General features: G+C 44.7%; 1 protein-coding gene across 1 annotated transcript in view; it reads left to right on the forward strand.

The window, feature by feature from the left end:
* Positions 1–25,831, forward strand: part of ADAMTS17 (ADAM metallopeptidase with thrombospondin type 1 motif 17) — a 199,083-nt gene extending 173,252 nt beyond the window's left edge. The window contains exons 21-24 of the mRNA XM_063142170.1: positions 4,296–4,500; positions 9,036–9,188; positions 22,772–22,949; positions 25,542–25,831. Of these exons, the coding sequence (XP_062998240.1) occupies positions 4,296–4,500; positions 9,036–9,188; positions 22,772–22,949; positions 25,542–25,693 (688 nt within the window). The 3' untranslated portion in view covers positions 25,694–25,831. The remainder of the gene's footprint in view (positions 1–4,295; positions 4,501–9,035; positions 9,189–22,771; positions 22,950–25,541) is intronic.
* The last annotated feature ends 905 nt before the right edge of the window (positions 25,832–26,736 follow it).

Raw genomic sequence — 26,736 nt, forward strand, 5'->3', positions numbered from 1 at the left:
GCATTCCCCAGCCAGCAGTGTTTACTGGAAGCATACCAGTGATGATAAAATAAGGGAAACAAATTGCCTTTTTGGTATCACGTTGGCTTAGGTATGGCCTTTTGTGACTCTGTTGAATATCAGCTTACACAATAGAGCCATGTGCTGTCCTTCACTTTCTCTCTCAAAATCTTATTTTAAGGCTTCAGCAGATGCCTTTGGGGAGACTCTGGCAGGATCTACACTACTGCTTTAAAACAGTTTATAATGGTATTGACAACTGTTGGGGCCCATGACATACTCCATATACAGTTTTCAAAGCGTCATATCCTGCTTGGTGTAGAGGTGGCCAGAGTAGATCTTTACTATAGTCTCACCCCTGTTTGCAACCACTCAGATTAGGTCTGCCTTCTCCAACCTGATGCCCTCCAGATGTGTTGGAGTACGACTGGGAATTATGAGAGTTGCTGACTAGGGTCTTTTCTACACCTGCCTTTTTTCCTGAGATCGTCCCGGGATCATCCCTGTGCATGCAAATGACACACAGGGAATCCCGGTTGCAGGCAGGGACGATCCCTCCATTTTCCTGGGTGTAGAAAGGGCCTAGGAGTTGCAGTCCAGCACATCTGGAGAGCAGGCTGGCAAAGGCTGGATTACATGAAATTGGATGAGGAACTCAAAATTGTATAACAGATACCAAGGAGTCAAAGGTGATGAAAAAGGGGGCGGGGTATATCTGCCCTGCACACCTTGACTTCCCCAGACCTGCTCTATATCTTCCCACCATCCAGCCAGTGGTGATGGGAGGCAAAGCATCTTCATTTTCTTTTTGTGAGTACATACACCAAAAAAGTGGAGTTTTATGAATTGGCCGAAAGATTTCAATGTTTTAAGCTCATCACTTATTCTTACCCATTTTGAGTGAAAGGTATTTTTTTTAAAAAGCATGAGCAGTTTCAAAGGGCTTGTGTTCTCTCTCACTCTCTCCTTGTCTCTGCTTTCTTCTACCTTTTTAAAATCAGTTTTATAAAGACATTTTAACTGCTAGCTAAAAATGCACTAAAAATAATAATCTGTTCTTGAAAAAAAATCTCCATTAAACTCAGGTTCTAGTGGGGGCGGGGGGCGTTCAGCACTCATCACATTTTTTGGCATGTGCCTGCTTCTTCCAGACACAGGGTTCCTAACACTTCTCATTAAGAGACATTGTGCAGCTATTCTGTTTTTCTTTCTTACTGGATAGTTTGGGGAAATAATAATAATAATAATAATAAAAAAGACAGAAGAGGCGGTGGGCAAACGCGGAAGGGTTACAGAATGAAGACAGTGCTGTCTGGACCCCATGTATAATTTCATGAATGGAGCACGATGATTGCCTGATTAAAAAGCCTCTTTGGGAAGTACCCCGTGTTCATGAAAGGACATGGAGTGTCCTAGATAAGACGAGGGGGAATCTGGGCTGTCCATTTTCCCATCCGTCATTGTACAGAATTCCTGGCTTTTCCCATGTCCATCTTCCGGTTTCCTTACAGACCACTGAACTGGAAAAGAAAGTGTGAGGCTGTTTCTTTCCCTCTGCCTCCCGTTCCTTTTCCCTTTCGCCAAGGTCGCAACCTGCTTTTTCTCCGGAGGGTTCGGCGGTGCAGCTGAACGGTTGATTCTGAAGGCAAACAACCCGGGTGGCTTCCACCGAGATTTTCACTCCTTTCATCTCTGCTGTTCTCTCCTTTGCTCTCAACCCCTTTCTGTCCTTTCTTTGCCAGTAGCTATAGATCACCATGACATGACAATACTGCTGCTAGACTTCATTCAGCAGGGCTGGACAGCAGCCACGCCTGCCTGCCTCTGTGGCTGACAGTAAATTAGTAACGCCTACAGCTTCCTCTCACCAATCTGATCTGAACTTTCAGCCTATCCCATCTGTAACTATATATCTTTAATTTTTGCCCCAGTCTTCAAACAGGGTGGCTTTTTTTTTTTTAAAGGAAAACAACAACAACACAAAACAACCATCTTTTAGAATGGCCTGCTTGAAAGGCCCCTTCTGTGTCTAACTTCAGACTTTTCTCTCTTTCTTAGTTCCTGCCCTCCTCGGTTCCTTAGCATCAGGTTGCAAGGCAAAGATTAGTTTGGTTTGGAAGGCTAATCAAGTTGACAGGCCTAAAATGACAGGTTAGAATTCCAACTTCCTGAAATGCCTTCTCCTCCTCCTCCTCCTCCTTCTGTGCTTTTCATGCTCACACAGCGCTATTGTTCTAACTCTTGACTCGGAATTCCTGTAATTAGAGAGAGGATCTTCCTTCGTGACAGGTCATAGGAAGCACTTAACTGAGATTCCGTATAGGCGTTCCATAAATACGTTCCTCTTTACCTGATTCTTCCCATGACCTCCAACCCAACCAAGGTTGCTCTCAAGAACTTCGGCTTCTGCCACCCAGATCTTACCAAAATAGCAATTAGTTACTTGGGGTGACTGGAAGTGCAGATCAGTAAAAAAACTAAAAAACTACAGAGTCCAAAATCCAAAGCTGTCCAGAAACAATCAGTTATATTTAATAGCATCTGAGAAGGTTAAACTATTAGAGTTTTCTTTGCAAGCTGGCAATTTTACAACCCTTATTTGCAATGTGACATATATGTTGCTTTGTGGTATTTATTGGTTTTACAAAACAAGCCACATCATGGGCTTTTGGTATTGTCTAAGTTCTCCTGATGGTCCTGCTCCTCTTCATCATTCTTGACCTCTTCATTCCTCCTTTTTACCTTTCTCCTGGCCATGCCTCTGTTGGTTGCACTGGTTGATTTGTCTTTGGAGGCTGTGGGGACCTGGCGCCTGTGGCTGTTGCTGGGTTAGCTGCACTGATGTCACAGAAAGGCTGGGGTTAAGCCATTGAGCATCAAAAGGACCTAGAAGAGCTTTTGAACTGGTTGTTCCATGGGCAACTTTTTCCAACAGGCATTCCCAGGGAGCCTTGTTCGCTCTGTGAAGGCATTGTACATCGCTTAGAAATGTCTTTAATGTAAGTGATTCATTCATATTGTTTGATAAATGAATAAATTTGCCTGCATTTATGATGCCCATTCCTGTGTTTTAAAAAATGCAGTTTTAAAAAATTTGTAATATTTGGATATAAATTTGCAGGACATGATATCACAGTTGTTGTTGTTGTTGTTGTTATTGTTATTATTATTATTATTGTTATTATTATTATTATTTCCCACCTTTTCCCCAAAACTGGGACTCAAGGCAGCTTTACAAATTAAAACATGTACAATTAAAACAAATACAGATATACAAAAATTACAACAATAATTAAACAAGCTACAATATTAAAACAAAACATTTTAAAACATTTAAAATATGAATATATATATTTAAAATCCAATCTATAAACAGTGCATTAACAGAGGTCCAGACTACTCCCCAAAGGACAGCCAGAACAAAAAAGTTTTTACCTGCCTCCGGAAACACACCAGGGAGGGAGCCAGTGTAGGTTCCCTTGGAAGGGGTTCCAGAGCACCGGAGCAGCCACTGAGAAGGCCCTCTCCCACGTTCCCACCTGGCGTGCCTGTGATGGTGGTGAGACTGAGAGAAGGGTTTCTCTGGAAGGTCTTAAAACACTGGCAGGCCCATAAGGGAGACTACAGTCGTTCAGGTAACCTGGACCCAAGCCGTATAGCGCTTTCTAGGTCATAACCAGCACTTTGAATTGTGCCCAGAAACAAACTGGAACAGACTGTTTTAACAGGGGAGTTGTATGCTCCCTTTAACCAGTCCCAGTCAACACTGTGGGTAAGCCTAAGGGCCAGTGATTATTATTATTTATTTATTTATTTATTTATTTATTTTTATAGCACCATCAATGTACATGGTGCTGTACAGAGTAAAACAGTAAATAGCAAGACCCTGCCGCATAGGCTTACATTCTAATAAAATCGTAATAAAACAATAAGGAGGGGAAGAGAATGCACCAAACAGGCACAGGGTAGGGTAAAACTAGCAGTATAAAGTCAGAACAAAATCAAGTTTTAAAAGCTTTAGGAAAAAGAAAAGTTTTTAGCTGAGCTTTAAAAGCTGCAATTGAACTTGTAGTTCTCAAATGTTCTGGAAGAGCGTTCCAGGCGTAAGGGGCAGCCGAAGAAAATGGACGAAGCCGAGCAAGGGAAGTAGAGACCCTTGGGCAGGCGAGAAACATGGCATCAGAGGAGCGAAGAGCACGAGCGGGGCAATAGTGTGATTCGTGGCTGGTTACGTGTGAATACCTTGTTATCCCCTATTGTTCATATTGAACCCCTTTCCTCTGTTTTCTTAACAGGTGGGTGGCAGGGCAGTGGAGCCTTTGTTCTGCAACGTGCGCCAAAGGCATCCAGCATCGAGAAGTGGCATGCGTCTATCAGCTTCAGAACGGCACCTATGTCAACACCAGGGATCTATACTGCCTCGGGCCAAAGCCAACGCCAGTTCAAAGCTGTGAAGGCCGAGATTGCCTTTCTATCTGGGAAGCATCGGAATGGTCTAAGGTAAGGCAGTCTTGGTGGTAGGAAGAGGCCAGTTGGCATAGCAGGGGTTAACCAAGAAAAAAGCCCCACCTGTAGGCAACTACAGATGGGCAAATCCTTACCCATTGGATCCATTATTTAACCTCTTAAACAAAAAAACAAAGGAGACATCCTCTGGAATCATAAAAGTATTCGCTTTTCCACACACAGAGCTTCTCTATATGCGTGATTTATTGCACCCTCGTGATTGGTCACCCACGGATGTTTGCTGGTCCTTTACATGATGTTGTCAACCTGCAGGATGTCTCCCCCTTTATCCTGCTTTCAAAAATATTGGAGACAAGCTGTAATAAAAGTTAATGGTACAATATCAGCAGTGTGTAATGTCAGTCTAGTGCTATAATACAGCCACTGGAAGGTGGTGTTTCATTTAACATATAGAGCATTACCAAGAAGGGAAGTTTTACATTCCAAATTGAGCACAAGGTAAACTCGGAAAGACTCCAGAAGAAAACCACCTAGTAAAGAGTGAGGGATTTTTGCTTAATGTAGAGAAGTTCTAATTGAGAATCACTGTGCTTTTTAGATGGATTTGGAGGCCCAAAAGATGTCCTCAAAAAGAGGTCCCCAAAATCCAATTCCAGATCCAAGGGATGGGGCAAATCCTAGAACCAGCCCAATTTATTTTTCTGATCTAGATATATACATACCATATGATCCCAAGACGTATGTCCTACAATTTTCTTCAGGCCACCCAGTGGCACATAGCCAGCACTGTCCACTTAATTTTTAAAATTCACACCATTGTTTTCCCACCACATTGCGACTTTCTGCATGTTGGAAAAACAACCAGGGATGTACGTGAGACTAATTCTTGTAAAGTGACTCCAGTTCATCCCCCGTTCATACCACACATTTACCAAACCTTGCTTTTTAGCTTCTCAAGGTAGTTGGCAGTGGAATCTGTGTTCCCTTTCTTGAAAATAGATTTGAAGCAAAGCTTTGCCAACAGGTAGTATCCTCAAAAGTCACCTCATGGTGAAATTGACAACTGGATCTTGGTGAAACATTTATTTTCTCAGTTGAATTTTTTCGTTAATTGACCTAATCTTACATTATGGCTGAGAAAGGAAATAGTTTATTTTGCCACTTAAAATATATTTTACACCATGAAATTTACCTGATTGAAAATTAATTAAAAAAAATTTTTTTTCAATAGTGTCCGTAGAAATACCCCAATAGTGACATTTTCCCATGAATATTTTTTTTCTGGCAGCCAAAGGAAAGAAGTTGAATAATGTATAAAATGTAATCTGGTTCCCAGTCAAAATACTGCATTCTTAAAGCTTAAATCAAAGACTAAGTTTTAGTGTAGAGAAAAATAAAAAGTTGTTATTTTAATGGGAAACAGTAAGATTTATTTTTTAAAAAATGATGGACAAGAAGGAGAATGGTCTGACTCATTAAGGCAGCTAGGCAGGGCTGGCCCTACCATAAGGCAGACTGAAGAAATCACTTAAGGTGACAGATGCTGGGAGGCGGCAGCCAGGTGTCAGGAGGAGAGATTCATGGGCCATGCATCATTCTCTGCACCCCTTAAGCTAGCCTGCTGCCTTCAGGTATCCAGTCCAGGTGGCTTTTGTGCAAGGAAAGGGGAAGGGGGCACAAGCTTTGCCTCAAGCAGAAAAATGTCTTGGGCCAGCCCTGTAGCTAGATGTGTTAATGAACCAAGTATATTGGCCCAGCTGGTGCAATCTGGGCAAATCCAATGGATATCCGGCTGGACATCAGGAAAAACTTCTGACTGTTTGAGCAGTACGACAATGGAACCAGTTACCTAGGGAGGTTGTGGGCTCTCCCACACTAGAGGCCTTCAAGAGGCAGCTGGACAAGCATCTGTCAGGGATGCTTTAGGGTGGATTCCTGCATTGAGCAGGGGGTTGGACTCGATGGCCTTATAGGCCCCTTCCAACTCTACTGTTCTGTGATTCTATGAAATACTGGGAATTCGGTTACTTCTACTCCATAATTTTTTCAAAAGTTGACTGGGTTTCCTCCAGGGCTGAGCTGCATGCTGGGGGTCAACTCTCATCTTGCACATTGCTGCCCGATCCTCAAGATCCCTTGCCACATCTCAGAAGATGCCAGAGTCACTTCCAGAGTGTGACATATTTGGGCATTTGCCCAGACCCTGAGGCCCAGCCAAGGACCTGCCGCCCTAACAGTACTACCATTCTTACTTTGCACAGAATACTCAAGAAGACCAAATGCAGTGCAAGAAATTCTCAGTTTTCACATCTCTTCTGAATTAAGGGAGTGCACTGTGGGTGCCATGCACCAGTTGCTGGAGAACATGGGTGGGAGGGTGGTGTTGCACCATGTCCTGCTTTGTTGTTCCCCGGCCGACGGCTGGTTGGCCGCTGTGTGAACAGAGCGTTGGACTTGATGGACCCTTGGTCTGATCCAGCATCAGGGCACTTCTTATATTCTTATGTCCCCCAAATCCTGCAGCTAACATTGCAAGTCACAAGCTTCAGGTCACACACAACCTGAGCCCCAACATTGTCTACTGCATTGCAAGGCATTCTGGGGTACATCTCTTTGGACACTTAAAAAAAGTTTAAGTGTTGCGCCCAGCAGTTACTTCAATTATTTGTGCAGTCCGGTTGGCTCTGAGGAGGTTGAAGCAGCCAGCGAGCCCTGGGAATCCTTTCCAGCCTCGCATTTTTCTGCTGCTGAGCAGCACGAAGGTTTGAAGATGGATGCAGCCAGACACTGATTGCAAGAAGCAGCTGTCAAGTTTCGGGGTCCCTACAACTAAAAGCATCCCTCCTAGTAGCCAGCAGAATTCCATTCTTGTTTTCGCACTATAAAGATGTGACTTTTTCCATAAGGGGGTCATGCAATGAGCAGCAGTAAATTGCATGGAAGGCTTCCAGGGGTGTGTGTGTGTGTGTGGTGTGTGTGTGTTTGAAGAAGCCACTTTGCAGTTGCTGTGAAGTATTTCAAAGCACGTCTGTTTGCTTGCCAGCTCATAAACACTTGTCATTCATGTCCTTAAGAGGGTCGGTAGGTCATGACTGCCTGGATAGTGTTGTGTGTTTTTTAAAGACGCTTAAGCAAGCATGCCGAGATCTGCCCATTCGTTGCAACGTACATCGAGCTGAGACTTGTTTCCATCCTGGACCCCCTAAATGGAGAAGCTCCTTGGAGCACGTTCAAAAGATCTCACAGACTATCTCATATCTCCAACTATTCATTCAGTGTCAAGTCTCATCTGCACGGATCCCTCGAGGGGCCGCTCCAGAAGATGTTAGTGTCGATCCGGCCGGGGGCAGGGTGAGGTGGGGCAGCAATTCCATAAACATTTCCCCGAGTGTCAAACATCATGACGAGCCCTTGCCATTTTTCAGGGGCTGATATGATAAGAAAAGGGATGAAAGTGGTCACTTATTGCCATGCCCCTACTGGAGGAGTCCTTCTCAGTGGAAGAGCTAGAGGCCCAGAGCACCCCAGACCAGGGACCGCTGCCAGACTCAGGGAAGACTTCAGCCTTGGAGGAGGTAGTTGCAGGGCCATTCCTGTCAGGAGGAAGGGAAACTGCCTCCGAGGCAGAGGCTGAGCAAGTCACTGACCCCCGGCTGCATCATCAACTCAAGTGGCAGGCTAGCAAGTCTCCTGGGTGAAGGAGTGCTTGCCTCCAGAAAAGGTCTCTTCAGGAAAAAAAAAAGGACTCCTCGGGAGTAGGGCTCTGTAAAGGGAGCTCTGATGGCTGCAGCTGAGCTCTGGGTGGGGTGCAGCGGGCTTTGGGCTTAAAAGCCTTCACTAGAAACCTGATCCTCCCAGAGTGCAGGACACAGAATAACAGGCTCAAGTTAAAGGAAGCCAGATTCCAGTTGGTCATCAGGAAAAACTTCCTGACTGTTAGAGCAGTACGACAATGGAATCAGTTACCTAGGGAGGTTGTGGGCTCTCCCACACTGGAGGCATTCAAGAGGAAGCTGGACAACCATCTGTCATGGATGCTTTAGGGTGGGTTCGTGCATTGAGCAGGGGGTTGGACTCGATGGCCTTGTAGGCCCCTTCCAACTTTGCGATTCTATGATTCTATGATTCTATGAACAACTTGGTGCATCCTGCTTTTGCAGTGTACCTTGCCTCCTGAGCTATGCCCTGTGATGGATCCTCAACGTCCTGACCTTTTGGACTGCCTAACAACCCTGCTTCTGGGAAATGTAGTACTGTGGGAGATAACAGTCTATGGCTAAAGCCTCCAACCCACATCCAAAAGGAACGGGTTGATAACAATGATATTATACTCCTTGACTGTTAAGCCTCGCTTATTTTGAATTTTGCAGTACTGCACAGAACGAAAAGTCCATCCTATATTATATCACCCACCAATATGTGCTCTCATTTTCCAGTCAAAAACCTTGCAAGGTTCTTTTTAAAAAATAGTAAAAGGTTGGAAAAAGCTTGTTGGCAGCACGAGATTTTCGTTCCGTTTTCGTCCAAGTCACAGTCAGCCACTGATTATCCCACCCATTGCTTTGCAGTGCTCGTCTGACTGCGGACGAGGAAAACAGAAGCGAACAGTCACGTGCACCAACTCACAAGGGAGGTGTGATGCAGGCACCAGGCCACGGGATGAGGAAGAGTGTGAGGATCACACAGGCTGTTTCGAGTGGAAGACGGGGGACTGGTCCAAGGTAAGGCCATAGTTTCAACACTGTTATCTCCCACAGTACTACATTTCCCAGAATTCCTTGCAGAGAAGAAACCCTGTGGAAGTTAGTAGTTGCCGTGATTTGAAGCCCTCCCACTGAGATGGGAGACACTAAAGAGGTCTGCTGTGCAGTCCACAAAACTTTTTTCAGGAAATAGATACCTCTTCACACTTGGAGGGAGTACGAGTGCTAGGAGCTATGCTTTAAGCTTAATTAGCCTAATAAAGCAAGGCAGTTTATCAGCTAAATAGACAGTTTCCCACTATATCCAACAGGCTTTTACTGGGCTCCTCCTTCAGGAAGGGTCTTCAAGCTGCAATCTCTGCCATGTGGCTGGTTCGGCAGACCACCTATCACCTCCTCTCAGCTCCATCCATTTGACTCTGTGAAGGACTCTGGGATCTGTCAATTCTGATGCTCCCTCCCCTCCGACAAAGACGGAGTTCCCAGTGGGGGAGGGGGAAATGATCTCTGAGCCTGGGTGTCCTGTTCAATCAGCTCCTGGGAAGCTTCCTCCCTGACTCCTGGTGAGTCTTGGACAATTTGCTTCCCGTCTCAGCTGGCCTTCTCTTCCTTCAGCCTCTGAGTCTGATTCTTAATCTACACCAGGGAGACCAGCCTCATCCTGACAGTAATGTAGATGGATTTGTGTTTTGATTGTGTCTTGGTGCTTTTGAAATGTGTTTACATTGTTAGCTCCCATATTTGTGGGAGGAAGAGATGTTTCCAAAGAACATTACATTCAAAATCGGTTCATATCATATCTTTGCAAGCCTAATGGCCTTTAAACACAGAAACTGTCTTCTCTTTGAAAACAAAATACACATATAATGTAATAAAAGCCACTGGGGTCCAGTAGCGTCACTTTGCTTTCCAAGAACTAGAGTTGTGTTGTGTTGTTACTGATCAAAATCTAGGAAAAACTGAAGGTCCAACCAGGGTCAAATTCCTGATTTTGATCAGTGGATGGCAAAACTGTTTTGCTTTTAGGTAGCCAACATAAATGATCTTGAGTCAAAAAGAAAGGCCTTCCCTTCACTCTTTTGCTCTCTTCTAAGCCTATATTTAGGTCACGCCAAGAATTTCTATCACCAAATGTTTGGAGTATTGAACATTATATTATTCATAAACTGGAACATAGAACCAAGAGGGCCAGCCAATGTAAACAGCCTCTGTGTATTAACAGGTGAAATAACATTTTTGAGACTTGCAAAAAATCACTCCCCTTCAGAGTATGAATTGACCATAGAGTCAATGTTTCAGAGTGGAGCATATGAAATAATTGCAACACTCCCCAGTTTAATCCCTGCAAATCATCATAAAGCAGGGATTCAGAAAAGGGACATGAATGACAGCTACAGAACTAGAGCAAAGAATGCCGCTGCAGGTGCTTCCATCTCTAGGCATTGCCGGAATTTGTATGGCATCAATTCACTGATTCGTGGAGGGCAGGACTCACAGCCCTGCCCCCCACCGATACTTGTCTAAGAGCTATTGATCTCTCTCCTGATGCTCAGATAAGGACATAAACAGATCAATGGTGATCAGACCAAGGGCCCATCTAGTCCAGCACTCTGTTCACACAGTGGCCAATCAGCTGCCCTTGGGAAAGCTACCCTCCTGCCCATGTTCCCCAGCAACTGGTGCAAATACAAACAGGGCTGCAGTTGATCAACTACGATAACGAACGATGCCAAAGGCACACAACTGCATACAATGAATTACTGTTGAGAGACATGAGATGCCTATATGAACTCTTACACAATTATACAGATAAACGGCCAGAGGTTTATAAACACAAGCCAAGTTAATTTTTAGGACAAATAACCACTTGTATCCCCAGTCAAAATTGTATCTCATGAATGTTACATAGATGACAAAATACAAAACTATGCGACAATAACAACTTCATACGTAACAAACAAGGTTATGTTCTCATAATTTAGATAACAAGATGTAATAATTAACAACTGCATAACAGGAATCCGGTATTAGGCCCATTTCATCATATGAGACTTCCTCAGATAAGCAGTCTTAATATCACCGCATACAAGCACTAGCCGTGGGGGTGTGAATTCAAGATAGTAGTTCCTTCCTTACTTATTTTTAGGTAGCATATAGCCATCAAGACTAGTAGCCATTGATAGCCTTCTCCTCCAGGAAGCCTTCTGCTCCAGGATCTCCTTTCTCTGTATTATTATTATTATTATTATTATTATTATTATTATTATTATTATTATTTATTTATTTATATAGCACCATCAGTGTACATGGTGCTGTACAGAGTAAAATAGTAAATGGCAAGACCCTGCCGCATAGGCTTACAATCTAATAAAATCATAGTAAAACAATAAGGAGGGGAAGAGAATGCAAACAGGTACAGGGTAGGGTAAGCAGGCACAGGGTAGGGTAAAACTAACAGTAGAAAGTAACAGTAGAAGTCTGCACAACATCAAGTTTTAAAAGCTTTAGGAAAAAGAAAAGTTTTTAGTTTGAGCCCTGGAGGAAACCCAGTCAACTTTTAGTTTAGTATGAGCCTATTACAAGGCCATCTTCAGAGGGTGCCTTTTGAGTACCCCAAAAGAAGATGAGCCCTGCTGGATCAGACCAAGGGTCCATTTTAGTCTAACATTCTGTTTGCACTATGCTCAACCACTTCCCATGGGAAACTCACACGCAAGACATGAGTGCAACATTGTTCAAAGTGATTCATACTTAACAGCCCCCTGATAAAGTTAGTCAGTGGCTGGGTTCACACAACATGCTAACCCACCCAATGTGGGTTGTTGTTGAACCTTGGTTTATTGTGTTATCTTAATGCAGCGTATTTTCTGCAGGATGGGTTATTGTGTTTTCTGAATGCAGTGTGTTTTCTGCAGGGTTGCTCGTGAACTATGCAATGTGTGGATTGTTAACCACTCTGAACAAACCAACAACAAGCCATGGGCTCTCAAAGTGGCTTGTTTTATTCTGAGGAAAACACACGGTGTTCAGACAACATGATAACCTACAATGGGCTAGCATGTTGTGTGAATCTGGCCAGTATCACTCCCATTTTTTTAAAAAAAAAAGAAAAGTGGTATCGTATGGAAAACTTCCAAAATAAATAATATTGCAGAGGTGTGCTACAGATGAGAGATAGGGGCTTGCCTAAGGCACACCTAATGAGTTCAAGGGAAAGGCGAGATTTGAACTTGGGACTTGCAGGTTGACTGCTCTGTCTCAGAGTAGCCAATCAGCAACACCAGTGGCAAGATGCTACTTCGGGAAGACTTTCTAGAAATCTGGAGAGTGAGGCAGAAACCGGCTTGGAAAAACAGCATCAAGATGTGGATGTACTTATTTAAGCAGGAGATGCACTAATTTCTTGTTTTAAGGCTGGCCTATATGGTAAGCGAGCTGCCCCCTTCCTCTTTCCCCTCCCTGGGTGGCAGGCATGGGAATCTGGCAGGATGCCCACGTCCCGTGCCCCTCCAGGATTGATTCTTACTTTCCACGTCATGCACCTGCCTGGCAGTGCCTTTCAGTGTAGCACCCAGGGGACCCATCTCCGACTGGAACACATTTTGAAGCGTCAGCAAGAACTTGGCAAACAGGAGAGCATTCAGCAGGCTCTTGCAGCTGCCAAGCCGTGTCATGTGTGATAAAGTACGTTTGAAAAATCGCCTCTAGCCACCTGCCCTCCCCTGACAGGAGGAGCTGCCAATTTGCTTCTGCCTCCTTGTCTTAGTCCCTGAAATCCTGGCAGCAGGTACTCATCCCAGCAGGACGTGTGAAACCTGGGGAAAGTCTCGTTTCTGTTAGAATAACCCTGCTTTTGTGCCGCCCCTTGAGATGTCTTGTATTTGGGATCAGCAGCCATCCATCATTGCTGGAGTAACGAGAGCCTCCTAATTGCAATTGAATTATTTTGGCAAGATCAGCACAAGCCACATTCTGTAAAATGAGGGACAGGAAAGAGAAGGACACAAAGAAAAGCCAAGTTATTCACGGTGAGCTGTGTTAGAAACCACATTCCTATTAGTACATAATCTCCAGTTCAGCTGATCGTCCTATTTCTACAAATCTGAGAACTTGCATAGCAATGGTGACCGTGAGATAGGAAGGTCCCATTGAAATTTCACTTGTGCCCCCAAACTCGCTATAGTCTTCAACAAAGTCACTATCACTCGGTTTCAGCATCCCACATCTCCAATTTGGGAATTGCAATACTGTTTAGGGGAAGAGCAGATGACCAAGGCAAAGGGAGGGTTAGGAAGACCCAGAAAGGGTATGCGCAGAAAAGAGAAAGGTGCATGGATCCCGGAACCACAGGGCTGGTGAGCTTCATGCTGATTTGAAAAAAGCTGCTGAATCTTCAGGTGAGGCCTGCAGGATTTCAGTACGACTGGGAAGTGTCAAGGAGGCACCTTTGGGGACATCTAAGAATTCTTGTTCAAGACAAGCCATTTTATTTTATTTTATTTTATTTTATTTTATTTTATTTTATTTTATTTTATTTTATTTTATTTTATTGCAAAAGACTTCTTCGAGCACCTTGTCAACAGAATACAGGCAATTCTGTGGTGTGGAATCCTTCCCATCTCCTTCTTACATGTTGGTTTGGTTTTGGACAAACCCTAAAGAATCTACAAAAAGATTTTTGGGGAGGTTTTCAATACTAGAGGCAGCCAGCCAGGCGGACGCTTCGAACATGCGATTTCTCCCCACCGGTGCCAGAGAGATTCTGCAGATTGAATCCTCCCAGACGCACAGGTTCTCTTCAGACTTCTCCACACACAGATGTTGCACGTCCAGATGTCACCTGCAGAAGCATCTTGTGACGCAACACTTGGGTTTGCATTCCTTCCTTCAGCTCTATTCAGGATTTATGTTCGCCCGAAGGAAGGAAGGTGATAAGTTTGCCAGAGCACCTTGAAGAAGTGGTGAGCATCAATCCTTCCTCACACGTTTACCAATGATTGGCTTGTACAGGAATTTCACAGCATCACTTTAGTAGGGCAAGGTTGCTTTGTGCAGAGTGGTTCTATGGGTCCATGACAGAAATCAAAGTTAGCGACTTCTGGGTCATTACAACTGTCTATAAAGACCGCCTTGTACATTGTAAAAAATGTGAGTCCCCATATATCCACTTCTAGTCAGTTGCAGCATTTCTGTAACTTTTGAAGGGTGCTGGTCTGCCAGAAGTATTTAAAAGCATGACTGGGTCATGACCTATAGCTTTTCAAAGACAGTGTGATGTAGTGGTTAGACTGGGACTCAGGAGACCTGGATTCTTGTCCCCACTTGGCCATGAACTTCACTGGGTGACTTTGGGCCAGTCACTGACTCTCAGACTAACTTACCTCAAAGGGTTGTTGTGAGAATAAAATTGAGAGGAGGAGGAGGATTATGTATGTCACCTTGGGTTCCTTGTAAGAGAAAAAAGGGTGGGATATCAATGATGATGATGTTCCACTGATTTCAACAGGGAAATTAAGTTAACCCATTGTGATCTCGAGTTGATTGGGTTCTCAAGGTTTTGTCTTTGTGGTCTCTGTGCCTCACACATATGGGTTTCACGTCTGCACAGCACACCATGCAGCAGAACCCATATGTGTGAATGCACAGGTGATTGCTTGAAGAACCCCAGTTACAAGTGAGCAACCTGTTCATTGTTAACACTGGCTTGAAAGCACACATATTAAATGCATCCCAAAAGGCTGCTAGGTAGCTTTCCATCATTACAGTCAAGGCCCATTAAATCCACAGGGCCTCTCTACAAATTTGCAAATGGCAAATGTTTTCTAAAAACTAATGTTTTCAGTTCACTTATCCTTTAACTTTGCAACAACTGTGTATTTAACACACATTCAAAATTTGCAAAACTATTATTGTAATTATTAATTACAGGAAACATTTATAGCAGTAGTAGTAAGTAGTAGTGTGTTATTGTTAAATTTGTTGTTTCGATGTTCGATTTGCTAGCCAACTTATTTTACGATGAAGTGGGGGGGGTGCAAATAAATAAACAGCAAACATTTTGTATCTCTTTTGTCCACAGAATTCTAGTCCTTCCTCCCCCTTCCCTCTCTTCCTATTTTGGTTATACTTCCAGGAAGCTCATGAATTTTATGTACATGCAATCTTGAACTCTGCACTCCTTGAAAATGGCGAAGTCATGTTTAATTGCATGCAGAGATGCATTTGAAATGCTGGCCCCCATCTTGTTCCCAATATCATTTGGACTTCGGGTACAGCTTGAAGGTAGTTGGGGAAGCTTGCTAGATGCCCCTTTGCAAGCAAAAATACTCGTTATATCAGCCCCCCCCCAAAAAAAAATCACTGTACTTTTCTTTCTTTTCTTAATGTTGAGCCAGGCTCCTTGAATTGAGAAGGCTCTTTTTTTCCCTTCCTGATTAGAATTAAACAAATCATCTGCTTGACATAAAAACTCCACATGAAAGATGGTTTTTAACAAGACTAGATATGTTCTCATTATAGCTTTGGTGTTTGTTTTTAATTCTTGGTTCTTTACTTTTTCTTCTTTTTTTTAACTGTGGCCAAAAAAAGTGAAATAGCTTAAAATGTGCTGTGGGCTCATTAGATGTTATCAGTTGAAGGCAAAGCTCTTGTTCCAGTAGTTCTAAATTAATGATGCTAAAAGTGGCAGTTTGACCTGAAGTTTATGAAAATGTGTATCGTGTACTGCTTAATGCCAGAAACTTTCGCCCTTGTTAATTGCCTGGGAATGCAGGGAATGGATTTTGCAATCACGCAATCAAATAAGTCCTAAATTTCAGGTGATACAAAATGACATCCTGTCCTGTTAGAGAGTGCTTTATTTGAAAAGTATCGAGTATTACTTCACTTTTCTTTCAGTTTGTACATAAAGTGGAAATCAGGGCTAAAATGCCGTCCGCCATCTTTTATAAGCGTTTAATATAAGAACAGTAGTTTTTATACTGACTGATTAGAATAAGCTAAATGCTTTTACAGATTAATGCTCAGTATAACCAGTGGTGATTATCAGAAGGTGGGGCAGAACAGCTGGGTGATGGGATAGTCAGGTAAGAAGAGAGAGAGGAACAGCAGCTGCACACCTACGTGCCAGCAAACCAGCTTTCTATGTGCAGGGAGTTTCTGAAGGGGAGCATTCAAGCATGTACTCCCACTTGTAGGCTCAAGGTACATCCCGAGATCAGATTTAGCACATGATGAGCTGTATGCCTAGACTATACGGCACCACCTTCACTGCTGATCCCACCCAAAACCCTGCAGCATCACAGTGCCACATGGCAGGATTGAATGTGGATGATCCTGCCTGGAAAATTCACAGCACTGTTGTCACACGGCGGTAACATGTAGCAAAGATCGAGTTTTTTTAAAAAAAATAAATAAATGGAAAACTCTGCGCAACTTCGTACTGTTAAAAGCCTGTATCCTGGCACCTATGCAGCTACAATTTATTGGGTTTGGGCATTATACACATTTACTTCCTTGCTGTCATCCCACAATTCTAGTGTTCTGTTGCCATAGTGAGCATTTGTAAACATGCACCTGAGTCCTGCCCCCTACCCTGCAGTCTTGCGCTGCTTTGCACATGCACAGAGGTGTGTCCAGGTGAGGCATCCTAAACCGCACTCAAGCTTCCTCTGAGACATGCACAACCAACTGTGGCAACAGCAGAGCAAAGTAAAAATACATAGTAAAACAAGACCTTGAAAATGTGCAGCTTCTCAATGGAAACCACAACGTGGATGCAAATTGGCAGCTGTGTCATGTAAACAAAGGTGCACCACTTCACACCCACGACAGCGTATATACAGCATATAGGCATGACCTAGGACATCGACATTATCTTCCACTGAAATCAGCAAGACTCCCTTCCCAGTGAATTTGTTTAAGATTGAACATTTCTGGCACAAAATGCAGCATGATCTACAATTCAAATTTCCCTGATTCTCTTAGCACCCTTGTTGCTCTGAAGTACAGTGCCATATGTGCAATAATACCCTATTTGTACACTTTTCTGTATCTATTCCTATTTCCTGAAGAGCTGATTTTTTCCCCCTCTTCCCTCCCTAAAATAAGCCAGATGTCCCTCTAACTGCCAAGTCCAGGCAGTTCAAGATAGATGTTAAAATCTGTCTTCTTGGCATTGAAAAGACTAATTGCATAGCCTAGGTGATGATCTCGGTTTCCCAGGAGAAGCAATCAAACTAAGCTCAAGGCAAGGAAAGGGAAAAAATCACTTGGTGGTTCTTTGTGTGTTAAGAAGCTGAGCTGGCAAAAGCTGTGGAAAAAAACCCAATGCTTTTGTCCTCTTTGCGGGTTAACAGATGCAGAAACAGAACTGTACAGGCACATAGAAAGGCAGGTAAGCACTGACAATTCAGAGGCCCAAAATTCTTATTTATTTGATTTATATTCCACCCTTCCTCACAAGGAACTCAGTTATCCGAGCGAGCAAACATCCATTTTGTTTTAAACACTTCTTCCTAAGTGTGGCAAAGTTTTGCTATCTGGGAAAGAGAAGTATTGAGCCAAGAAACAAGAAAGTTCATGTCCCGCATTTTTCTGGGGTCGGGCATCAATGTGTGAGGTTATTTCACTGACTGCAAACTGGGTTGCTGTTTTTTAATTTTAATTTTTGCATACTTCACGGGGAGGATTGCGTGAATGTGTGTTAATGATTGTCAAGCCCTTTTGAAACTGGAAATGGTTACGAGAGGGTTGGGCATTGTTAAACACGGAGTTTCTCTGCTTGTGTTGAAAGGACCACCCAGAAAGAGTTATATGCGTCTTGCCCCGAGTGTGAGGATATGGTTATATTTAGCAATGTTAGGCTTCCAACCTGCAGATCAGGAAATGGCGTATACAGAATACAGAGAGATCAAAACACCAAGGATGTGGTGCATACACAGATGATGCATTTGGAACAAAACAGGGCAGGAGAAATCCCATAACTGTGGATATGTAAAGTGACAAGTAAATGTAGCAAAGTATAGAGAGAGTTAATAGTCCGATCCTATGTAACTGGATTTCACCTCTGGAACGTAAAGCAACAAGTGGGCCGAAGCCAGCATGATAGCAGTGTTGTAAGAGGCCTTGCAGTAGAGTCGCGTTTCCAGTTTGGTAGGGTGCGGTAAACATAATGGTTGGATCTAGGTTTAAGAGTAAAAAACTAGCTTTATCAGTTGCTGGGAAACGTGGGTGGGAGGGTGCTGTTGCACCATATGTCCTGGTCGACAGCTGGTTGGCCACTGTGTGAACAGAATGCTGGACTGGATGGACCCTTGGTCTGCTCCAGCAAGGATGTTCTTATGGAAGTGAACATTCCTGCCCCGTCCTTCCCACAACAGCTCCTCCAGCCCCCTAAGTCAGGAGACCCAGTTTTATGCAGTAGACCTATGTACACCAGTTGCTGGGGGACATGGGCTGCGTGTGGTTTCCTGGTCAACTGCTGGTGGGCCACCGTGTGAACAGAGGGCTAGACCAAATGGTCCCTTGCTTTCATCCAGCACGGCTCTTCTTATATTCTTATGACCCTGCTGAATGGAGTGAACCATGGGAGGGATCCTCCAAAATCAGGTGGATGGATCTTCCTTGGGTGGAGCCCTTTGTCTTGTGGAAGGTAGATCCTGGATCCAACCCAATATGGGTAGGAGACAAGAAAGAGAACATTTGCCATGTTTCACAACACTAGACCTTGAGGTCACTCCACATTGATTTGCAGCAGGTTCTTTGTAGACACAAATACATTTTCCCCAACATGCTCAGAAAGGACGGGATGCACCAGCTCTGGCCAAAGGTCTTCCCAGCCCATTTCCTCCACTGCCAAAGCTAGATTGGGATCTCTGTCTATAGTCAGTGAAATGTCACGATGACTTCTCCCCTTGCCTCAAGGTGCTCCATCTTTTAACTCCTGTGTTGTGGGCCCTGGCTTTGCTATTGTTGGAATTGGAAGGCTCCCTGAAGGTCAGTGTTAACCTGCACAGCCCTTTTCCAAGGGAAACTCTGAAAATGTTACGGTTTACTTCCTCCTCTCCATTTTATCCTCACAACAACCACCCTGTGAGGTAGGTTGGGCTGAGAGGCTGTGACTGGCCCAAAGTCACCCAGTGAGCTTCCATTGCCGAGTGGGGACTAGAACCCGGATCTGACTCCCAGTCCGACACTCTATCCACTACACCACATTTGTTACATCTAGCCCTAGCATTGTAGTCACTGACTGGCAGCAGTGGTTCTCCCGGGTTCCAGGCAGAAGTTTTTCCACCCTTACCTGGAGATGCTTCCCAGGGATTGGACCTGGGACCTTTGGCATGAAATGCATTTGCTCCACCACTTAGCTATGGTCAGCCCCTTATTCTGCCAGGAATTTTCCAAGAAGAAATAGGGATCTAAATTTATCCAGTATCCTCCCCAAAGGTCTCTCCAGTACCTTCATTTTTAAAAGGAAAAGGAAAAGAAAAAACCTTCTGTTTTGTGTGTGGCATGAGCTAAAGTTGGAATCTTGCCAAGTTCTCACAAATCCATAATCTCTTTATTTGGAGATACAAGCGTCTTCTTTTTTTTTAGTAACTCCAGCTGGGATTCTGCACTCCACTGGTTGCACTTGCCTTATTAAAGATGAGAAGCCTGCAAGCTGGAAAAAGTTGCATAGCCTTACAAGGCAGGAAACCATCCAATTTGTTTTTGTGACCACAAGGGAAATACATAAGAAGGTCTAGTTTCTTTGAAAGTGAAAGCAAAACCCAAAACAACTATTCCCAAGACATTCTGAGGTGTCTTCAGAAATAGTTTGTACTCAGAACCATGAATATTCTGTTCTTTGTAAAAGAAAAAAGAAAGAAAAAGATCAAAATTCTGCATCAAGAATTTCTGGCTTTGGGGATGCGAAGACATTACATGCAAATTAAACTAATTTGCAAATGGCTGCTTGTTTTGCATGTATTTATTCTGTTCCTGCTACTCAAACGGAAGAGCAAGGGTACTTATGATCTACAACACTCTATCTCGTAGAAATTCTAATAAGCTGAGCTGGGCTGGGCCCTCTCCGCCTCCCTCACAGGGGCCAGTCATGAGGAAGAGAAGGGATGCAAGAATATTTCTTGGAGGGCCACCTAAACTGGTGTCATGTAACACAGAATCTAGGCCAGCGTTGTTGTTTTTTCCTCCTCCCTCTCCAACCCTTTTCCTCTCGTGTCACGTCATTTAGATGGCGATAGTGTGACCATATGAAAAGGAGGACAGAGCTCCTGTATCTTTAACGGTTGTATTGAAAGGCAAATTTCCCTGTGCATCACAACAGTTAAAGCTTCAGGAGCCCTGCCCTCTTTTGTATCTGGTCACTCTAGCATAGTTCCTGCAGCTTTAACTGTTGTGATGAAGAGGGAATTACACCAGGTGCTGCATGCATACAAATGACATCTTCTGAAATCCCCGTTTCAATACAACTGTTAAAGATACAGGAGCCCTGTCCTCCTTTTCATATGGTCACCCTAGATGGCGAGTCTGAGGGCTGATCTTAATGCTAATATTTCTAAGCTGCTCTTCCGGGAAGGAAAGCTCGGGCAGAGCAAAGCTCGGTCTCCTTTGCTCCCCTCATGGATCAGCAAAGGGCTTGGCTTCACCCGCCTGCCCCCAGGGCGGTCAAAAGCACCTCAGCTAGTTTAGCTTCCAGACACACAGGCCTTCCCTGAGCAGGAAAGCCATGTGCAGCGAAGCCTGATTGGGGCTGAAGTGACATTGGCGGTACGGCCACACCCACTGGTATAATCCAGCCTGTGGAGAGCTTGGTGGCCACCACAATGAAGTTCTACATCTCTAGTTTATGCACAGTGGCAGCTCCAGGTATTTGAGGGCCCTTGTTTGAGACAGCTTTACTGCCGCCTGTGGCGTTACACCCCACAAGTCAGTTCCCAAATGTATGTCTGCGGTTTGTAAGTCTGTGGTGAGTTTAGAATGTTGGCCTGAGTGGGCGGAGTTAGAATGTCTGGGGATGGGGAAGAGTGATATATAAGGGAAGGACTGAGGGGATGGGGGGGACTTTTTAGGTACTCTTAGAGTCTTTAGTGCTCTCTGTGTTTAGAGTACTTAAGTTCTGGGAAATTGGAGGTTCAGGGTAGAGAGTGGTGTCTTTGGAGTGTGGTGTGCACATAGTTGGTGTATATTAATCAATACTGATAATAAAGCTCAAGAGTGATTGTGTGAGGGAAAGGAAAGCATGTATGTGAATGAGTGAAAGGATTGGATGAAAGGTTTCAAAAAGCTTTTAAAATGTTTCATTTGAAACAAAGCTTGTGAACTTTTAAAAATTTTAATTATTTTGTTTTTAACTACCACAAAAATCCCACGTGTCTGTTTGGCATTTATCATCTGAGGTTTACACATTTAGCACCCACTCTGACAATCATTCACTTTAGCACATATAACTCACAGTGTTTTATTTTATATATTGAAATCCTTCTCCATTTAACCCCTTTCTCCACATAGCTTGGAGGAAGGCGGGTTTTATCCCTTGCCTCAGGCGTATCGAGCGGTGGTGCTTGGCTTGAGCAGAGAGTAGCCGCGGCCAGGCTTGGTGTTCAGAGCCTGTGTCATGGCAGGGGGGTTAAGGGGCCAAGCTGATGGGCGGGAAGGGGCCAGGATACACAATATCCCATGACCTTTCAAGTACCCTCACTGCCCGCCAATTTTATCCCTTGCCTCAGGCGTATCAAGCGGTGGTGCTTGGCTTGAGCAGAGAGTAGCCGCGGCCAGGCTTGGTGTTCAGAGCCTGTGTCATGGCAGGGGGGTTAAGGGGCCAAGCTGATGGGTGGGAAGGGGCCAGGATACACAATATCCCATGACCTTTCAAGTACCCTCACTGCCCGCCAATTTTATCCCTTGCCTCAGGCGTATCAAGCGGTGGTGCTTGGCTTGAGCAGAGAGTAGCCGCGGCCAGGCTTGGTGTTCAGAGCCGGTGTCGTGGCATCCACCTCTCCCTCAACAAGTCTCCCTTCTACCTACCACGGACGCCATTGCGACCATTTGTTTGCTTGACAGGCAGAAATCCAGGGAGCATGTAGGCCAGGTGTCTCCTCCTCCTCCTCCTCAACACCACCACCACTGTTTTCTGGTCCAGAGCAAGATGCAAGTGACCAAGCAGGTTGCAATGGTGCAGAATGGGAGCAACTCCAGGGGGTTCTTTTCAGTGGGGCCCTGCAAAGGTGTGGGTCCTCAGCAGGTGCTCAACTCTGCCTACCCTTGACGCAACGCCTTCTCATGTAGAACATGGCGCCCCATATATTTCTCTTCTATATTGGGAAACAGCAACCGCAGGTTGCGTTAGCTGATATGTATGTGAAAGAGAGAGAGAGAGAGAGAGAGAGAGAATCCTCATAATTATATTTTTGTTTGGATCGCCCTTGCAAGGCACAAGCATCTTATGAAGAAAAGTATTCATGGCAGAAGGTAAAATGCCCGTCTGCATGAGCTCTCTTTCCTGCGTCGTTTGTTGGTGATACATTTTATCCACTCATCCACCCACTTGCATCGGCACCTGCTGGATGTGACTCACCAAGGTCTCGTCTTCATTCCAGTGCTCCTCGACGTGCGGTAAAGGCCTTCAGTCCCGTGTGGTACAGTGCATGCACAAGGTCACCGGTCGTCACGGCAATGAGTGTCCTGTCCTCTCCAAGCCTGCAGCCTACCGACAGTGTCACCAGGAGGCCTGCAACGAGAAGATAAACGTCAACACAATTACCTCTCCAAGGCTCGGCAAGTATGGTCTTGCTGGCCTTTGAACTTTGAGGACTTCTTATTTGTCAGCTAAGTGACCATACCCCGGTGGCTTTAGCGCAGGGCTGGGCAACCTTTTTCTCTGTTGAGAGCTGCATTCCCTCACGGGTAACCTGTCAGGGGCTAGACGTTGGCAATGAGAAGGGCCAAAGCCAGCAGTGGCCAGGGCCTAAAGTCAGTGAATCATAGCATAGTAGAACTGGAAGTGCCCTACAAGGCCATCGAGTCCAACCCCCTGCTCAATGCAGGAATCTGCCCTAAAGCATCCCTGACAGAGGGTTGTCCAGCTGCCTCTTGAAGGCTTCTAGTGTGGGAGAGCCCACAACCTCCCTAGGTAACTGGTTCCATTGTCATACTGCTCTAACAGTGAACCGCCCAGAGAGCTTCGGCTATTGGGTGGTATAAAAATGTAATAAATAAATAAATAAATAAATAAATAGTCAGGAAGTTTTTCCTGATGTCCAGCCAGAATCTGGCTTCCTGTAACTTGAGCCCATTATTCCATGTCCTGCACTCCCTTTTCTCTTTCTGCCACCCCCTTGTCAGGATCCCAAGGCCTCCCACCGAAATGTGAGGCGACAGAGATTCGCTGTGCAATGCACAAAGCCTTTATTCAGTTTTTTAAAAAACACCTCTTCACACATGTAGCAGATGTGAAGGCTTGGAGCTATCCTCTAAGTCTTGCTAGTCAAACAAAGCAAGGCAGTTGCCCATCAACTAAATGGATGGTATCCCACCATGCCCAACGGGCTTTTACTGTGCTCTTCATTCAGGGAGGGTTCCCTTGAGCCAATTTCTCATGTGCAGCTAATCTGGCAGACCGCATCCCAGCTCCACCCATTTGATCCTATAGTGGACTCTGGGATCTGTCAATTCCATGCTCCCTCCCTCCTCATCCAACAAAGACTGAGTTCCCAAGAGGGTGGAGGGGAAAACAATGTCTGAACCTGGGCCTCCTGTTTGATAAGCCCCTGGGAAACCTCCTCCTTGATTCCTGGAAAGTCCTGGGGAATTTCCTCCCCCACTCCCTGTCTTTGTTGGGCTTCTTCTAGTTGAGCCTCTGAGCCTGACTTAGCATCAGAAACCAAACCAGGGATTCCAGGCTCCATGTTGACACTCCTTTCCTCTCTCTCCCTCTTTCTTGCCAGAGAGCAGGCTGCCATGGAAGGCGCAGGTCACTCTTGCTAGAGGTCTGAATTGATCACGTGGCTTTTGAAATAGGACTGAGGGCCGCATGAAATTATATTCTGAGGGCCACAGGTTGCCCACCCCTGCTTTACTGTATACCACTGAGGGTCAAAACAGATGTGACATAGCAGACATGTGTATTTTCCCAACCCAAGGAGGGCTAATACTAGTTTTGGGGTAGTGGTAATTTTGATTGGGGAGATTGCATGATGAAAGGGGTTAAACACCCCCTTACTCCAATGCCCCCCACTGCTTTGATAAAAGATTGGGGGCCCATCCACCACCACTGCTTTAAATTAAAATAGCAGGCAATGTTGGGCGATCCGGATTCTAGTCCCCACTCAGCTATAGAAGCCCGCTGGGTGACTTTGGGCCAGTCACAGACTCTTAGCCCAACCTACCTCACAGGGTGGTTGTTGTGAGGATAAAATGGAGAGGAAAGTCTGAAGAGATGCTAAGAGTCAAGAGTAGCGGTGTGACTCTGTATAAACCATCATAATCAACAACAACAACATTTATATACCGGTCAATTACCTAACACAAATTCTAGAGTAGTAAACATAGATATACAAAGTAAAAGAAAGAAGATTAAAAAAATCAAATTGAAATTGTTCAATTTAAAAATAAAGGAGCCAGAAAAAAACAGTGGCTGGTCAGTTGGGGAAGGCTTCTCAAAACAGAGATGTTTTCAGGAGGCGCCAGAAGCAGCCTAGGGATAGCGCCTGCCTGGCCTCCAGGGGCAGAGAGTTCCATGGAGAAGGGGCCACTACACATAAGGCTCTTCTCCGCTTGGATTCCATTCGGTCCACAGGTTAACGTGGGACCACCAGGAGCATGCCCTCCGACAACCTCAGTGATCGGGCAGATTGGTAAGGGAGAAGGCGCTCTCTTAGGTATCCTGGTCCCAAGCTGTTCAGGGTTTTGTACACTAGTACCAAAACCTTAAACCTGGCCTGGCAGCAAATAGGCAGCTAGTACAATTCCCTCAGCAAAGGAGTTATATGCTGAAAAGAGGCAGCTCCTGACAACAGCCGAGCTGCTGCGTTCTGCACTAGCTCCAGCTTCCGGAGCAGCCTTAAGGGCAGCCCCACATAGAGCACATTGCAGTCATCCACTCTTGAGGTTACTAATGCTTTACGCATTCACAACTGCAAGGCAATGGAGGCTGGTGGCTCTGATATCAATGGGACGGCGAATCCGCTCTGGGTTTCAGTCAGAATCAGTCAGGACTCTAAAGGAGTTAGCCAGGGTGCTGCAAAGTATTATGCACAGTTTTCCTTGCCATCACACTGATCCCAAGCCCTTGTTTAAAAAGTTTTTTCTAACTTCTCTTTCCAATATGCTTTCTTCCTCCTCCTCCTCCATTTTAATTTGCCCTTAAAGCTGCTCTGACCTACAAGTGTACTGGAGACCAGTGGACAGTATACTGCCGGGTGATTCGGGAAAAAAACCTCTGTCAGGACATGAGGTGGTACCAGCGCTGTTGTCAGACCTGCAGAGACTTCTACGCAAGCAAGATGCAACAGAAGAGTTAATGAAACCTGCCGCGGCTCCCTAGGGTATCACAGCTCATATGTACTTCTCCATACCATGTATCGTTAACTTATGGAACTCGCTGCCACGAGATGTGGCAATAGCCACTTAGCTTAGACTAGACAAGTCCTTGGAGGATAGGTGCTATCGGCGGCTAACAGCCATGACAGCAAACTAGAACCTCCATAGTCAGAGACAGTATACTTCTGAATGGCAGATGCTGGTGACGTAACGATGGCGTGGCAGTGACCCCTGCACACCAGTGGCACCTGGCCCGCCGCTATTAGAAACACAATGCTTGACTAGATGGACCTTGGCCTGACCCAGCAAAGCAAATTACCGTTGGTAAGCTTCAGACGCGAGAGCTCAAGTTTTGCTTGAACTTGGTGGATTCCAACGCTTACCTAATAAGACTTGAAACTCCTTTTGCAGACTGGATGAACCAAAGCAATCCACCAGAGGAAAAGAAAAGAAGAATTCATCTCAAAGCCAATCATGTAGAATTTTATGGTGCTTTGACATTGCTACATCTTTTTATTATTATTATTATTAATTTTTTTTGCAGTAATATATAGATTATTTCCTGCCACTGGATGGCTACCACTGATATATATATATATATATATATATATATATATATATATATATTCTTTTTTAAGGAAAAGATTTGAAAAGCGATTTAATTGACGTGTACCTCAACAGGGTGAGCCTCTGGCAAATAACTCAGTGTAAATAGAGACATTACTTAATGCTCCAGCCTTGGCTTCAAGGTTCTGCTCCCAGCCCTAAAGTGCGGGCGGAGGACGGGCAGCTTGAAAGGGAGAGACATTAACGAAATGCTTAATTTAAAAAAGAGGCTTTGCTAGAAAAGCTCCTGAAAGCCAAGCCACAGTGTATGAACACTTCTGAAATCTCCGTAGAAAATCCGCTGCGGCGGCAGCCAACATTCCACTGAGTATAATTTTAAAGGAACGAAAAGACGAAAAACCTAATTAAGAACTAACTTTCCTCTTCCTTTATAGCAATATGTATTCTCTTTTGCCTT

The sequence above is a fragment of the Elgaria multicarinata genome, chromosome 16, assembly GCF_023053635.1.
Source record: "Elgaria multicarinata webbii isolate HBS135686 ecotype San Diego chromosome 16, rElgMul1.1.pri, whole genome shotgun sequence".
In the NCBI taxonomy this organism is placed as follows: Eukaryota; Metazoa; Chordata; class Lepidosauria; order Squamata; family Anguidae; genus Elgaria; species Elgaria multicarinata.